General features: G+C 36.4%; 1 protein-coding gene across 1 annotated transcript; it reads left to right on the forward strand.

Moving 5' to 3' along the window:
• The first annotated feature begins 9,402 nt into the window (after positions 1–9,402).
• Positions 9,403–16,193, forward strand: LOC132559864 (zinc finger MYM-type protein 1-like). Its single transcript, XM_060224494.1, has 3 exons — positions 9,403–9,491; positions 11,643–11,704; positions 15,169–16,193. Exons 1-3 carry the CDS (start codon positions 9,403–9,405, stop codon positions 16,191–16,193), a joined length of 1,176 nt encoding a protein of 391 aa, XP_060080477.1.
• The last annotated feature ends 882 nt before the right edge of the window (positions 16,194–17,075 follow it).

The following is a 17,075-nucleotide window of genomic DNA, read 5'->3' on the forward strand; positions in this document are numbered from 1 at the left end:
GTACGGGTTGTCTGTTTGCACATTTTGTCTGTTTGTAAAGGTAGTCTGTTTCTACATGTTGTCTGTTTGTAAATGTTGTCTGTTTGTACAGGGTTTCTGTTTTTATAGGTTGTCTGTTGTTACATGTTGTCGTTTGTACAGGTTGTCTGTTTGTAAATGTTATCTGTTTGTATATGCTGTCTATTTATACATGTTGTCTCTTTGTACTCTTTGTACAAGTTGTCTGTTTCTACATGTTGTCTGCTTGTACATGTTGTCAGTTTGCACAGGTTGTCTGTTTGAACATGTTTTCTGTTTGTACAGGTTGTCTGTTTGTACATGTTGTCTGTGTGTTCATGTTGTCTGTTTGTACATGCTGTTTGTTTGTACAGGTTTTCTGTTTTTATAGGTTGTCTGTTTTTACATGTTGTCTGTTTGTACAGGCTGTCTGTTTGTACATGTTGTCTGTTTGTACATGTTGTCTGTTTGTACATGCTGTGTGCTTCTACATGATGTCTGTTTGTACATGATGTCTATTGATACATGTTGTCTGTTTGTACAAGTTGTTTGTTTGTTTAGGTTGTCTGTATGTACATTCTGTCTGTTTGTACATGCTGTCTGTTTGTACATGATATCTTTATGTACAGGTTGACTGTTTGTACATGTTGTCTGTTTGTAAATGTTGTCAGTTTGCACAGGTTGTCTGTTAGTACATGTTGTCTGATTGAAAATGTTGTCTGTTTGTACATGCTGTCTGTTTGTACATGTTGTCTGTTTGTACACGTTGTCTGTATGTACATGTTGTCTGTTTGTACATGCTAACTGTTTATACATGTTGTTTCTACAAATTATGTCGTGGACTCATAAATTCGTGGATTATTGGGAAAAAAATAAAAACGTTAGAATTTTCTCTTTTTGCTTCCAGTCGAATTTTTTTCTGTTTGTATTAAGGCTATGTTCACAGGAATTAACACTAATGACAAGAATACATGCTGTGTTTTTATAACGCTGTCGCATTAATATCAAACCACAAATGTATATATCCTGGCGTGTAATCAATGTCAGAAACAATTGTTTTCAGTGGATAAACATTGTGTGCTGTTTGTACCGCATCATTGTCTGACCATGTGTGTAAACAGGTGTGTAAACAAGATCTGCATTATTAATAATTATTGTGAACCTGTAGTCGGATAGACACGGATCCAATCTTCAATCGACAGGATGGTCCGATCAAGCCTAGTGTCCACAGTGTCGCTAACGACTGCGATCCCATCATACTTAGCATCACAATGGGTACTTACCCTTTGTTATGTTTAATAATATATAATTATATATCGTTACCAATTTAGCGTATCCATGTCGAGCCTCAGACTGACTCCCGACTAATTACGGGGCTTCTGTCATTACCGGTGGACGTTTCCGGTGTCGGCAAAGATTACTTGGTCAAATTTAAAAATTACTTTAGTAAGTAGTTCATATTTCGTTGTGTTTTTAAATTCGTGGATTTGCTCATCCACGAAAACAACGAAAATTGGACCCCCACGAAATAAAATGAATCCACAGTATATGTAAATATTGTCTGTTTGTACATGCTGTCTGTTTGTACATGTTGTCTGCTTGTACTGGTTGTCTGTTTGTACATATTGTCTGTTTGTAAATGTTTTCTTTTTGTACATGTTTTCAGTTTGTACATGCTGTCTGTTTGTACAATCTGTCTCTAAATGACACTGGTTATTGACTGGAGGGGCCTTCCGTATATTGTTCGGTAAGATGTCACCAGGTACTGCAAGGAGACCCGTCTAAAATGACACTGGTTATTGACTAGAGGTGCCTCCCGTATATTGTTCGGTACGATGTCACCAGCTACTGCAAGGAGACCCCGTCTAAAATGACACTGGTTATTGACCGGAATGGGTCTCCCGTATATTGTTCGGTATGATGTCACCAGCTACTGCAAGGAGACCCCGTCTAAAATGACATTGGTTATTGACTGGAATGGGCCTCCCGTATATTGTTCGGTATGATGTCACCAGCTACTGCAAGGAGACCCCATCTAAAATGACACTGGTTATTGACCGGAATGGACCTCCCGTATATTGTTCAGTATGATGTCACCAGGTACTGCAAGTAGACCCCGTCTAAAATGACACTAGTTATTGACTAGAGGTGCCTCCCGTATATTGCTCGGTATGAACCACCAAGTACTGCAAGGAGACCCCGTCTAAAATGACACTGGTTATTGACTGGAGGGGCCTTCGTATATTGTTCGGTATGATGTCACCAGGTACTGCAAGGAGACCCCGTCTAAAATGACACTGGTTATTGACTAGAGGTGCCTCCCGTATATTGCTCGGTATGAACCACCAAGTACTGCAAGGAGACCCCGTCTAAAATGACACTGGTTATTGACTGGAGGGTCCTCCCGTATGTTGTTCGGTATGAACCACCAGGTACTGCAAGGAGACCCCGTCTAATATGACACTGGTTATTGACCGGAATTGGCCTCCAGTATATTGTTCGGTATGATGTCACCAGCTACTGCAAGGAGACCCGTCTAAAATGACATTGGTTATTGACTGGAATGGGCCTCCCGTATATTGTTCGGTATGATGTCACCAGGTACTGCAAGGAGACCCCGTCTAAAATGACACTGGTTGTTGACTAGAGGTGCCTCCCGTATATTGTTCGGTATGAACTACCACCAGACTGCAAAGAGACGTCGTCTAAAATGACACTGGTTATAAATAGAAGGGGCCTCCCGTATGTTGTTCGGTATGATGTCACCAGCTACCAGATGCGTATTGTACATAATGTGTTACTAACCTCACATCTCGCTGACCAGACCAGATAACACATATGTAGAAACACCATTTTACACTTGTTTGATTTCAGATGTTAAAAGACCGGGTCTATCATGGCCGGTATCAGTCACCTGGTTTAGTTCCCTGAAATGGTTTCAGCTAAACTCAAGAACAATTATTAAAAAAGCCCCGCCCATCTGTCATTTGCTCTACATAAGATGTCCTGTGTGTACAAAATGGAATCACTCAGACCTAATGTAAAGAGGACGCAGACATTTCTATAGAAGATGACGGACGGATGTTAGTAAATGCGTACTATTTCCCGATTGCGTCACACCATTTACACAAAATTGATTCCACTTCACACAAAGATGCTTCAGACCGAATTGGGACAGAATCCTACAGAAGAAGTTTAGATAATTTAATCGATTTCTCCTCATATGTTCCACATCTCCCGAATCAGGGGGTTGAAACGCACTGTTTATACAAAACGGATTTTTCTTTACCCAATGATTCTCCAGACTAAATTAGAACAGAATGCAGGCATTCCTATTGAAGAAGAAGGCTTCCAAAGAATTCGCTTCTCTTTGAGGGTGTTTGGTGTCGGGCTATTGTTCTGATCCAGTGGTATAATACAAAATTAAATCTCCTTCACCCATGATGATTCTGAATTAATTTCTTCGAAAATCTGCTTATTCGTTCATTACTAGTAGCGAGCGATAAGGGTGAAAAAAAAAACGGATAGTAAACGCAGGATTGATGTCTGACGCTGCGTCATGATATAAACTCAATCGTCCTTCGGACCTGGTGAGCTAAAATTGAAGAGCTTTGAGAGACTAACTTACAAAGAGACAGAAAAAGAGAAGATGAAATTGACTTTTCACACAATACTGAGTCTACGCTCTGTATAAGAAGTTCTATATACAAACCGTTGGGTTAGAATGACATGTACATAATTAAATTTAAAGATTCTGATATTGATCTTTGTATTGGTTTGACGTCATTTTTTTCTTGTCAACGATATATACAGGTGTACCTTATATAGAGATACATGATCATATATATATATATAGTTAAAGTAAAGGTACTCCCCCTACATTATTTTTAATGCTGCAAAATGACAAAGCCTTGATGGGTTGGGCTATTTTTTAAAGACTACGAACACTTAATGCTTATATCGTATTTTTGCGCTGTGCAATTTTGATGAAAATACTCACAATGTACTTTCTGAACTATTCGTGAATTTCATTTTTTGTGATTTTATCATTTCCAAAATTTGAAAGGCCCCATTTTGAATACTTCAGAATTGAAATATTTGCATTTATACGCGTCTAACTGACCAGTAAAACTACAAAAGAGATTTTCACACTCACTAGTATCTAATTATCATAGAAGCATAGACATTGACAAGTTGTGAGTTTAGACATGTAAAACCTGTTCCGCTTGTATGGAGAAGGAGCAGATTTATACAAAGGAAGTGATATACACCTCCTCCCTCTCCCTCACCCCCCGCCTCCCCCCCCCCCCCCCCCAACACACACACATACATATACACACACAACCACACCACACACACACACACACACACACACACCCAAACACACACATACCATCACCCTCAAACACACACACAAACATACACATCTCTCTCTTTCTCTCTCTGTCTCTCTCTCTATCTCTCTGTCTCTCTCTCCCTCTCCCCCCCTGTCTCTCTCTCTTTCTCTCTGTCTGTCTCTCTATCTCTCCCCCCCCCCTCTCTCTCTCTCTCTCTCTCTCTCTCTCTCTCTCTCTCTCTCTCTCTCTCTCTCTCTCTCTCTCTCTCTGTGGGCTTGTGTATGTAGGTGAGTGTACATGTGTGTGGAAGGTTCGTATGGAGAGTTATTTATGTTAATGTTTATGATGATGATGATGATGATGATGATGATGAATTAATGTAAGTGGCGTTCACATCAAATCAGTTGTTTCCATCCTTAAAGGCGCATTCTTTTCATGTTTAAGGTCACATCTTTCAAGGTTCTTAGACTTACACAAGTCTGAAATCAAATAACCTAGAAATTCGCAAATATCACCCAAATCATTACTATTTACACAACAATCTACTTACTGCCAGATTCAAAATAATGTTCTCGACAACATATTAAACCTTGGGTTAACAAGAATGCTACTTAAGGTCCATTGTAATATACGCGAAATTAAAGTTGATTGATCAAGCAATATTCATGCTGTAGACAATCGCTGGAATTTGATTATAAACAAGTGATTTGATGTTCCTCAATAGACTACTGAAATACTTAGGTTTAGAATAACAAGCGAGAGTGTTAATAATACTGATTGTATATGAAGGCCTGCTATGATAATTATTGGATATTGAAACCACTTTGTACTTCCTGTATCGAAGCTTGCTCGACTACACACCTGTAATTCATTAACACGATTCTATTTCGATATCATATCAAACGAACGCATTGAGCATCGGCAATATGAAAATCATTGGATATTAAATAACTATAAATACCTGTTTTTATTGAAACGATCAACACAACACATATTTAATTCACTAACAGGATTCTATTTCTTTCATATATCACACGTGTCAGATAATAGTTGGAGAATAAACAGCAACTTAACTTACGTGAAAATGAAATTAAGACCTGCTAGAAATCAGGACAAATCACAGGGTTTCGTGAGGTGCGTTTTTATGAAAATGATGGGGAAGTTGTATATATACCATATGACATAATCGGGAAAAAATCTATATCCATATGCAAAGTTGCACTTTGTGTTCGGATTATGATCCTGTTGTTATAATGTTTCAATATTTGTGGTTTTCAAAGTCCTAATGACTAAAGTGAAAAAAAATAACTTTCATACAAATGTTTCTTGTTTTTCCTAGTTTCATATTTTTCATTAAAACTTTGTAGTGTCATAGTAACCATGAAAAACAAATCCATCATAATTAAGAATTATAATACATTATAAGTTATAAGTTGACACCGCACCTTGTAGTAACTGGTGGCTACCTACAAACAACATACAAACGCTCAGCCTCCTGTCGTCTAGCGAAAGTAGGGCAAAGGGTACAACCATCCAGCACAGATTGGTCAATTTTATAGCTTTTTGAGAAACACAAGCCGTTAGGGTTAGGTAAGGAGCGTCAAAAATCAAAATAAAATGCTAAAGGTATGTTTAATAGTTTAAAATCTGCATACTATAGAAGAAATATAGTAATCGTATTGTTATCTGAAAAAAACTAATTGTGGATGCTTTTAAAATAGCGATTTGAAATATCGCGGCATTATTTACGCAGAAAATTGCTGCTAGAGAGTTCTAACTCTTTTCGATATTTCAGCCAATGAGAGGGACAGGATCAGTAAATTTTGTCTGAAAGGCCGTCGCAATAGACTATACGTACTGAGTACGTTTAGCCTAAAAATAAAGGCAAATTAGAAACTAGCGACCAAATGAATAAATGTCTTTAGTGATGTGATAAAGGTTATATAAGTGATAAAATTTAAAGATGATTTTAAAAATGCAAAAAAAAAAAAAAAAAAAAACTGAATTACGCTCCGTTGTAAAACTAGGTATTGATACGTACTGGAACCGAGAGCATTATTGACCATGATGCCGTGTCACATTTAACTGATTTCTGCACACTGACAAACAGTGTAGTTGATTCATTGGGTATAACTGACGATAGACAAATTTACAATATTCGGTTTTCAATTTAAAACAAAAACATTGAAATGATACCTTGTCAAATATTAATATCTCCAACCTGAACCTGATATGTACGTTTGCTTTTGCAGAGGATAAAAATTGTCATCACCAAGGTAATGACACGGAACTTAGGATAAACAATGTTTAAACAACAGTAATAGCAATGACATTGATTATTGTTCCTCGTGTTCACTATATAGGAACCATAGGCAGTATGTATAATGCTGTGTCGTTAGATTAAATAACAAGTACATATACTGTCGAAAAACCTTTTAATAAATTGCCATCCCTATCCGTACATATATATATCCTTATGTTAAAATTTACAAGGAAATTATAAAGCGCAAAACACCTTCAACTTGTAAATAGAAATTACCAAGTACAGAAATATAGATATAAAATGAAGTGTTTCTTCATTTTTATGCGGCAGTGAAAAACAGTAGCTAAATATATATCCCATGTTGACTTAGAAGATATGTAGATAACTGCTGCTTTTCATTTCGCTATGAACAGGAAAAAAGATCCATTCAAGAAATATGTTTACATTATAGAATTGTAGAACGAGTTAATAAAAAACGCAACGATTATTCTGTTCATTTCACATTTCAATCGTCATATTTGACAAGAAACAGAATAATGGAACAGCTGGGTGATCAACCCAATGCACAACCTCACTACTTTTGAAATATTCCAATGTTATAACCATTTAATTTTTTTTTTTAAATACCGAAAGCTGCAATTAAATTACTGGTATGAAACCATGGTAATCCCTGTGTTCAATGAAAGATCCGCCTGAATTTTAATGCACTTTCAGCTCCTCTTTTATTATATTTAAAAACAATCTTGTGATATGTTTAGAGTTGATCACTGAAAGTTTCCATCACATGTATATATGATGTGTATAGTATGAAATATGCCTACACATATTGTAGAATAATACTTAAATCAAAGTACTGAAAGTACTGAGAGGCTAAATGTATTGAAAAATGCTCACAAATAACCGCAAAGCTATATTACTTTCCCCATACTTCTACACTTTGGAGTGCAAATATTACTAAAATAAGAAAACCAGAGGCTATTTTTCTTAATTTTAAGCGATTTTATATCTTCTTTAATTCTTATTTCAAATTTGACGACAATCATGTGAACAAATCAAAATAGGTAAAAAAAATTAATAATAATAAAATAACAAAATACGCACAACCATATATCTATCGCTAACAAGCCAAATGATAGATATCTCTATAATGAAGTTGACTAAAGACCCAAGATGTTGCAATTACTATCCTATCAATATGGGGATTTAGACAAACCGAAGGGACTTTATTTTATATACTTATTTCTTTATTTTAAGTGTATTGCAAAGTAATAGTCCTTACTTATTATAATTACAGTAGTTGTAGTTGAGGAAAGAAGATAAGGTGTACACAGCATTTCAGATAGATAAAAGTGCAAGTAATTACATTAAATGTATTTACATGCCTATTTTCCTTGAAGTATCATGGTAAGACTTTTCTTCCAGTAATTATATCTATAAAGACATAGTTCTATGAGATTAAACCAGACTTCCGTATATATACAAAATTTACAATATTTTCACTATAGCTACTACTTTTTCTGATATCCAATGCATTAGATAATGTCACCATGACACGCAAAATGAATAAATATGGAAATATTTCGTTCTAGTTAATTAATAATTATAAACATGTTAATATTTTGGGGTTTTTTATACGCACTTTATTTGAAGGAATATATTTATTTCAAAGAACTTTGATACACATTAACAAATCTTGAGAAATCAGCACAATCAACCTTCATCAAATAAAACTGCAAGACAAAAAAAAAAAAAGTTATAACAAAGTCAACATCATGATCAGTACAGTATTAAAAATAAATCATTCATAAATCATGAGCACCAAATGTACCTTGCCTACGAAGCGCAAACTTTTTATCTTCAAAAACTTGAAGATGTGTCATGGCGGTGGGTGTGAAAAACTTGAAAAAGTGTCATATCGGCGGGTGTGCGCGTGGGACGAACAGTCCGATTTTGTGACGTCTAATGAGGTAAAGTGATGTTATATATTAAGACGATCTCGCTACAACGACAAGGATTAAAGCAAAATTTATGTTCTCTTTGTAAGTTTTGTTTGTCTATAAGTGCTGTTAGTTGATAATTCAAACCAAGCCCCTAGACTAGCTTCTTACCATGGCGCCAACTCGCACGTACAGTGTTCTGTACGCTTACGTCACGTCGAGAAGGATTCATAAGCCACGCCATACAGTAAATACACTGTAAATCAAGTCATGCAGTTACAATAAACTTTGAAGATACAAGAAACCATATTTTTCCTGACTTACGGTAAATATGGTTGTTTTCTAGGAATATTCAGCAGGCGATCAGAATCACATCAGTTCGATCTTCTTCAGCAGCAGAGGTCGGGGATGTCCGTGAGCAAATTCCGTAAGATATATTGTTCAAAATTTATCAATAGTTCAACCACACTGTTCTTCTGTTTTAACAATATAGTAATTGTATTGTTATTAAAAAAAATAAACTAATTGTGGATGCTTTTAAAATAGCGATTTGAAATATCGTGGCATTATTTAGGCAGAAAATTGATGCTAAAGAGTTCTAACTCTTTTCGATATTTCAGCCAATGAGAAGGCTGAGTACGTTTAGCCAAAAAACACTTCGAGAAAATGATATAAAACGTTCTATTTTTCAATAGTATGTTAAAAAACGAAGACTTTCTGTTAATTACTAAAATCAAAAGTCACTGCAATCATTTTTTATTGATACCTAAAGAAATAAGGAATGTAAACAGTGCGTCTTGATCTAATTGATACATTAACGCTCGTAACCCTGAAACTGCTCATGCGTATAAGCATAGAAAGAATAAAAATGGCGGACGCAAACACGAAAGGGCGTCTGGGACCTAAAAGTTACCTTAGAGAAAGTGCCAGAAAGGAGTCAGACAGACAAGAGGACAGGCAAGAATTTATCTTAGACAGGATATCGATAGATGGCGAAAGATGAAGGAGGATCTTGGACTGAATACAGATTCTGACTTTGCGAAGCTGCTGCTTGACTGGTTAGCTTAACGTTAGCCCTATAATTATAACGTATCCGTCTGTCATTAATTATGATCCAATATCCAGTGTTTGACGCATGGATATGTTATGAACAACACTCATATAAGTGTTATCTGATAAATGTTGAATGAAAATAGTCGTGTTATTCGCCTGAATTTACTATCGACAACATGTGTTGGTTGTTGACTGCAAGGTGGGGCCCAATTGGAGATATTTGTTCAAAATGTAAAATTAAGACGGTAATGGTGTTAACATAATTTCAACCGTTTGACGAGTTGGAATTAGGATGAAATTATTTTATCTGTGGTATGAGTCGCCAATAGGGGGCGCTATGTTTATGATTTGCACGTGCAAATCAAGACTAGGGCCGTACTGTCGCGTGTTACCTGTACGTGTCATTCAGGCGGCACAGGTAGGGGCGCACGGAGGTGGAGATTTTTTTAATTTTTTTGCGGTAAAATGTAAAAGAAGTTCATCTGTGCGGGGTTTCTGTTGCGGTAAAATGTAATAGTTATTCATGAAAGGAGTGACATATATATATATACATTGTATATTGTGTATTTGTAACAGATTAGTGTATGATTTACATGATTTACATGTTTGTTTAATAAATCAGTCGCGATGCCTCTGTCGCCGTGAAACACATTTTAGTATTTTGTGTTGTTTATCATATTGGATGATGAAATAGAGAGCTGTGATAATAACGACCGTGATGATAAGCATAACTTTAATAATAAACACATAGACACATGTTGAATGGTAAAAATATATATTAGTGTGTACAGATAAAGTATCAATTCCTGTGCATTTCTTCACAATGAATTTTTTCTTTTCCGATTGTAATTAACCCATTTGGGGCCCAACTAGTATAGCGCCCGCGATTGACAACGAAAATTCTCGCACGCCAAAACAAAACGAATTACCGAGATTGATTGTTAGAAATTATATATTATAACACTTCAGAATCATTTACTGCAAACAAGAATTATTAGGAAGGCGCAAAAGCAAGTGTCATACATAAGACATGTGCGTTTGTTTACACTTCCCTCGTAATCCATTTTGTCTCGGCGGCGGAAGTACATGACTTTGTCAAGTGACAAGCCATGGGAGCCACTCGGCTTTCTTCGTGATAAACCGAGCGTGAACATGTTTATAAACAATAGCTAGGATAAACAATGTCCCGATGCCGAAAATAGGTACAAAAACAACAAATTTGACGTTATAGGCGCGTGTATCGCTTTATTGTGGATATAGGTTATTATTCATAAGCCGAATTCTTCATTTCTCGATGTTGAAATCTAAGGTAATAGTCATTTCAATGTAATATTATAACAAACATAAACATAAGCCCAGGATATTTCACAGATAACTTTCCTTCCACAATGTAAGTAGCAAATGTTTATATAGCAGTTTATGAAACGCAGACTCACTGATATCTCGACCTGTTGCTATTTGTTTTGATTCTAGTGAAGCGATATGCAAAACATGTTTAAACATTTCGTTTTATCGGGTTATGACATAGCTATATCAATGTTTTATCGTAATATTTTGTCAACAAATCCCCATGGTATTAGTTAAACAGTCACTTTATTTAAAGCTAAACCAAATTCCGTATTCCGATCAAGTTTACTTTCACTTAATTGATGATGTCCAACGCATTAGACAGGAAAATCTAAGACAAATATATATTCCATAAATCATACGTTACGTACAAATGGGTTTAAGGCTTATACTGTAACATTTAAAGTTCAACAGACGATGAGGACTAAAGGAATACATGGTATAAATTATCTCTTGATAGAAGTTGAACGGAATAATTATATTCTTGATACAAAATGAATAGAGTAGGACTCGTGGTGTATTCGGTTGCTACCTTTTTACTATAGTTGCATAAATCACTCTTCTTATATTAACAATGTACATATATCCTGGATTACTATGGTTACAAGGAAAGACTGGGAGGGACATTCTTGTACAACGTTATCGAGGTTGGAAAGAACAAGATCTATTCATTACTTCATGTACGGAAATGATCACATGCTTGTTCAGGGTCGACACAAAATCCAAAATGGTCAATTTCCATGATGCCATCTCTGGAAACGAGATGCAAAGTAAATACGTTTTAGATGATTTTTTGATGCAACTGCTTTAACTGAAAGTAACAGCCTTTTTGTTATCTTCTATTTCTACAGATCCATAAATTTAAGTACCATAGTGATGCCTAGACTATACCATTACGTTATACACTGACGACAACAGCTGCGAATCTGTATCAATATTTCAGTATCATTTTCGCTATTTGGTTTTGCTCACCACCTAAAATTGCAAACTAAATTTTATCTATCATTATGCTTCAGAACACATGTACAAGTTTTACGTCTCTGGAGGTTATACGTCCCTAGTAAGATGATGGCGGAAGTCACTAATAGACATCGCCCCCTGGTCCCCAGGCAACCCGAGTCACAGTCATTGACGCTGTATCGTACTGACATAGACAGGCAGCGGCGTAGATAACTTTTTTTTTCTCGTTTATTTATCTATTTATTTGATAATTTGTCTGGTTCACTTTTCGCGATTTGTTTTATATTTTGCGTTGAAATGTTCCGGAACTTCCAAGGCTGCCAGTTTAATTTTATAATACCAGACACACTTCCCGTCGGAAGTTGAAAAGTGCTAAAATTTCGAGATGTCGAAAAAGATCGAAAAGTGTTCCGAAAAATATACGTAATGTTGACGCCGTCGCGTCTTCGTCAAACACAGGTCAGACCCAGTCAAACTCCAACATCATGATCTGACAGAAGGACCCGGTGTTGATCTAGGTATATGTAAAGTAGAAAGTGATCAAGTAAAGAAGAAAGTTTTTTCGGAGTCCTGGGAGCAGTGGCTCAGCTTTCCATTTCCACAAAGGTATTGATTATTCGCAAATGCGAGTTTTAGCGATCAGATGGTCCCGGGTTCAAGCACGGTCTGGCCGCTCTTTCCCCATTTAAATAGTAGAATCTATTCCAAAATAACTGTAAATTATATATGGCCGGCCTTGATACATGTATACATCGCAAAGAAATAAATCGCCAACCAACAGAGACGCGTTACAAGTGTATATAACTAATATCTTTTCATCGATATTGTAGTATTGCTCAAAATGTTCACAATCACAGTCATTTCGATAGTTTTGGACTAGAAAGAAATGTTGTAGAAAGCTGACATTTGAACAAATTTGAAAAAAATAATTTTCACTATGGTAAGCCCCATTGACTTTCTCGAAAAATACGTCATCGCAGCAGAGGCATATATGATCTTTGCTCTAAAGTTTTGTTAGATAAATCCTTAGCACATAATCAGCATTATGGCCTAATATCAAGTTTGTTGGGCATCTCTAAGTTGTCTTTTCTAAAACCAATGAAATATCAGTGACAAATCATTAAAAGAGCAATACTATAGAAATATTACAAATAGGAAGCAAAATGCGCTTACACATGCTACACTAAAAACACATAGTGTTTATACGTGATTGTTTTTTGTGTACTGTGCCTCATATCGGTATATGTTTGCGGTTGAAATGTAATATACCCCTGTCTTCTACATTTTGTTTCAAATAACCAATTATTCAAATAATACCTGAGTTATTTTTTTTTGCTGCATCCTCCGAGTTAGGAACTTTCAGAAAATACCAAAATTTTAATGTTAGGTTAAATATATCTCTCGCTTGAATTAAATGTTTATTTGAATTTTGTTCTGCCAGAACGAAATTTTAAAAGCCTTAGCATCGGTGTTGTTGTTCGTTGTTTTCCCTGATGATTAATCGGAACACCACAATATAATGGGATAAATAGTTCTGAAATGTCTAAATACAGGGGATATAGGTAAATAAAATCACGCTGATGCGATTTGGATTTACCCCTTCAACAGTATTCATACCCCTTTAAGAGATTAAGCAGTCTGGCCATCTGCAATCTCAACTCAATGACATGCAGTTATGTTACATTACCTTAAGACACTGTTTCTGTTTATCCAAGGATATTTTTTTACTTTTTTTTCTACTAACCTATAATAAAAAGTATCAATGATTATATAAATTCATTAAGGATCATGGAAAGGAAAACACAATAATATATGTATAACTTATATGTATATTGTAACAATATACAATTTCCTAATACTTGTACAGTTTCTCAGTTAAAAAAGCAATGCTCCTTATGTGCACCTTTTAAAAAATACTAAGATTTCAATATATAAAATAGAAATAGTGAATTTTGATTTTAAATTCAGGAAAAAAAAATATAAAAAAACTTTATGTAATTTGAAAAGGTCTTTACGTGCGAGTTAAAACTAGAATTCAGCAGAAAAGTCAGTTCAACTACATAGAATCCCTCTGTTGAAGCATATATGGTTTATGATATAATATATACCACTTCCGTGCTATATATGCAAATTCAAAACCATTTTTTAAATAGATGATTTACACTAGTGGACTGGCTATATACATTTATATGTAAATAGAAATCGTTCAAAATTCTACATGCCACTTGTGCATGGTCATATCGAGGTAATAAACTACACGTGTAGTTTGATAAATTTCATACAACATGCTACATAGTCACTAGTGTAAGATTCTATTTATCACATACCACGTATCAATGAGGAAATAAGCTATTCTCTAATGGGTTTCGACTCCGTTGGTTATAGCCGAACAGATTGATATATACCAGTGTCTTTCTATTTCAGAAAAATACATGGTCGCGAGAGAAGATTCAACTACACCTGGTTGAAGGAACATCCATGAATGCGCTTTTCCGTCTCTAAGGATTCAGTTTATTGCGTGCACTGCGTCATATTTGGAGACAAGTCTGGGAAGGAGAGACCATGCATATCTCTTGTAGATGACTGGATCAACCTTTCCACTTACGTCAAGCGCCATGAAGCAGAGAACTCACCTCATCATGGCTGTCAGATTTTGGCGGATCATTTTCTTGATATAATGACTGGAAAGGATGACTCAATTGCATCAAAGCTCGATTCTTCGCGCAAAGCAGATGTCATCAGAAACAGACACATATTGAAAAGGATAATTGAGGTGTTATTGTTGTGTGGCCGGCAAAATATTGCAATCAGGGGGCACACTGAAGAAAAGAGCAATTTTGGGCAATTTTGAATGCTGTGTGTGCAGATGATATTGCCGTCCAAGGTCACATCTCCAACCCTAATGTGCAATTTAAAGTACACATCTCCAGATATACAGAACGAATTAATTGAAATACTGGGGTCTCGTGTCACCAAAGCAATCACACTTCGAATTAAAAAGTCACCGTACATGTGTGTGAAAGAAGACTTTCTGTGTTTTATACATGTTAAGAGTATTACGGGTGAGGACTTGGCCCTTAAAATTATACAAGTTCTCCGGAACTTTGGCCTGGACATTGCAAAATTAAGGGCTCAGGGGTATGATGGGGCATCGAACATGTCAGGAAAATTTCGCGGTGTACAGGCAATTATAAGACAAACAGCTCCGCATGCCAGCTATTTGCATTGCAAGTCACACCAGTTAAATCTTGCCCTTGTTCATTCCTCTTCCCAGGACCACCATGGGAACAGTGCAGGATATCGCACGGTGACCAAAATGCCAAGGATCAAATGGAGTCTCGGACCAAACTGAGAACACTGTGCGAAACGAGATGGTCAAGTCGTGCTGACGCCTTACATACGTTCAAGGCTGCATTCACTGTTATTGTTAGTAGCTTCGAGGCGTTTAAGAACGCAGGTGGAAGATTGGCAGCGATTTTGAGGTTTGAGTATATCATTGGGCTGGTCGTTACTGAACACATCCTCTGCGGAACTGTTGCGCTTTCCAACCATCTACAGTCAATAGACTACGACCTCATAGAAGCCGCTACTGAAATCAGGACTGTTATAAGTACGCTCAGGAATGAACGAGCGGATGATGATGTTTGGAATGAGCTGTTTGACCAGGCTATCAGCATAGCTGCAGACTACGGTATTCAACCTTGCGTTCCGAGACAAACTGGACTACAGCAGCAACGTGCAAACTATCAGATACCCGACTCAAGGCAATATTGGAAAGTTAGTCTGTACTTCGTTTATCTTGACCACTTGATTTCAGAGCTGAAGACACGGCTATTGGTAAGCGAAGGTAGATTCAAAGCAGAGGCGCTCTTTCCACGTAATCTTCAGCAACTCACTGACGATGTCGTCAACTCAGTGTTTGGTGCATTTGAAGTAGATCTGTCCGACAAGATCTGTTACTGGACGGAAATTCGGCGATGGAGAACCAGATGTGAAGCCATTCCGCTAAAGGACCGACCAAGAGGTCTCTGCGGAATACTGGATCGGACAAGTCGAGATCTATACCCAAACATAAGAAATATCTTGAGTATGCTTCTCTCCATGCCGACCTCGACTGCATCAGCCGAACGATCTTTCAGCTCGATGAGACGAATCAAGACCTACCTCCGGACAACAATGACGACGAAACGGCTGTCTGCTCTTGCTGTCCTCCATAATCATCGGGACTCTCAGATTGACATAGATTCTGTCATTGATCAGTTCGCAGCAGCAAAGTCAAGAAAGTTGCAATTTGTTTAAACCAATATAACGAGGATTAGAATGTCTTTGTAATCCTCGGTATATTGGTTTTAACGAATTGCATATATGTGGTAGATAACCACTTTAAAATTTTTCGTGACTTTTTGATGTTTCATGGTACATGATCAACCTTCCCTTGAACCTACGTTTTAAAAAGATTGAAATCTTAAAGATTTTGTGTTGTGTTTCTTTTATTCCATAGTTTTGATCGTAATGTTGTTAAATGTGAAAAGTGATATTAAACTCTTTATAATATGCACTGGCATTTAAAGAATGCCGAATGATTACAATGCTGTAATAAAAAAAACCGTCAGCTTCTGGGGGGCTTCGCCCCTGGATTCTGAGCAGGAGGCTACTGCACCCTGCACCCCCAAGCATGCAACTCAATCTAGGCCTCGCTACGCTACTGACAGGCTTAAACAGAGTGGGTTGTGCGGAAAGTAATTTGTGGGTATTGAATTTGAAATCTAGTCAAATGCATCGCTCTTCTCTATAATTCATTTGGTATCTGATAAACCAATCAGGCAATACGTAAAGGTGTTCCTGTCCCTTTATAAAAGACGGCATGTTTGCAATATATGGTTTTAAAATAGCTCATTTAATTTGACAAATATTTAAGGCTTAGTTACCGGGCGACTTTTTTTTATGTATATACACAAATATTTTTCATTATTTCATATTTTCCCAAATGAATATCATTAGAATTATGGATGATCTGATTGTACATCAACGTCATTTGATTTATGATAAATATTTCTTTATCTGAGGATATCATAAAGTTATTTTTTTCTTCATTTTTCATCTGTATTGGTTCATCACGTCAAGCAACGCCATGTCAGGCAAGCTCTTAGGTAGTTATTTGTAAAGAAATAATCCTTCATT

This window comes from Ylistrum balloti, unplaced genomic scaffold, assembly GCF_031769215.1.
Source record: "Ylistrum balloti isolate Yb309-2 unplaced genomic scaffold, AGI_CSIRO_Ybal_v1 Utg370984, whole genome shotgun sequence".
Taxonomy (NCBI): domain Eukaryota; kingdom Metazoa; phylum Mollusca; class Bivalvia; order Pectinida; family Pectinidae; genus Ylistrum; species Ylistrum balloti.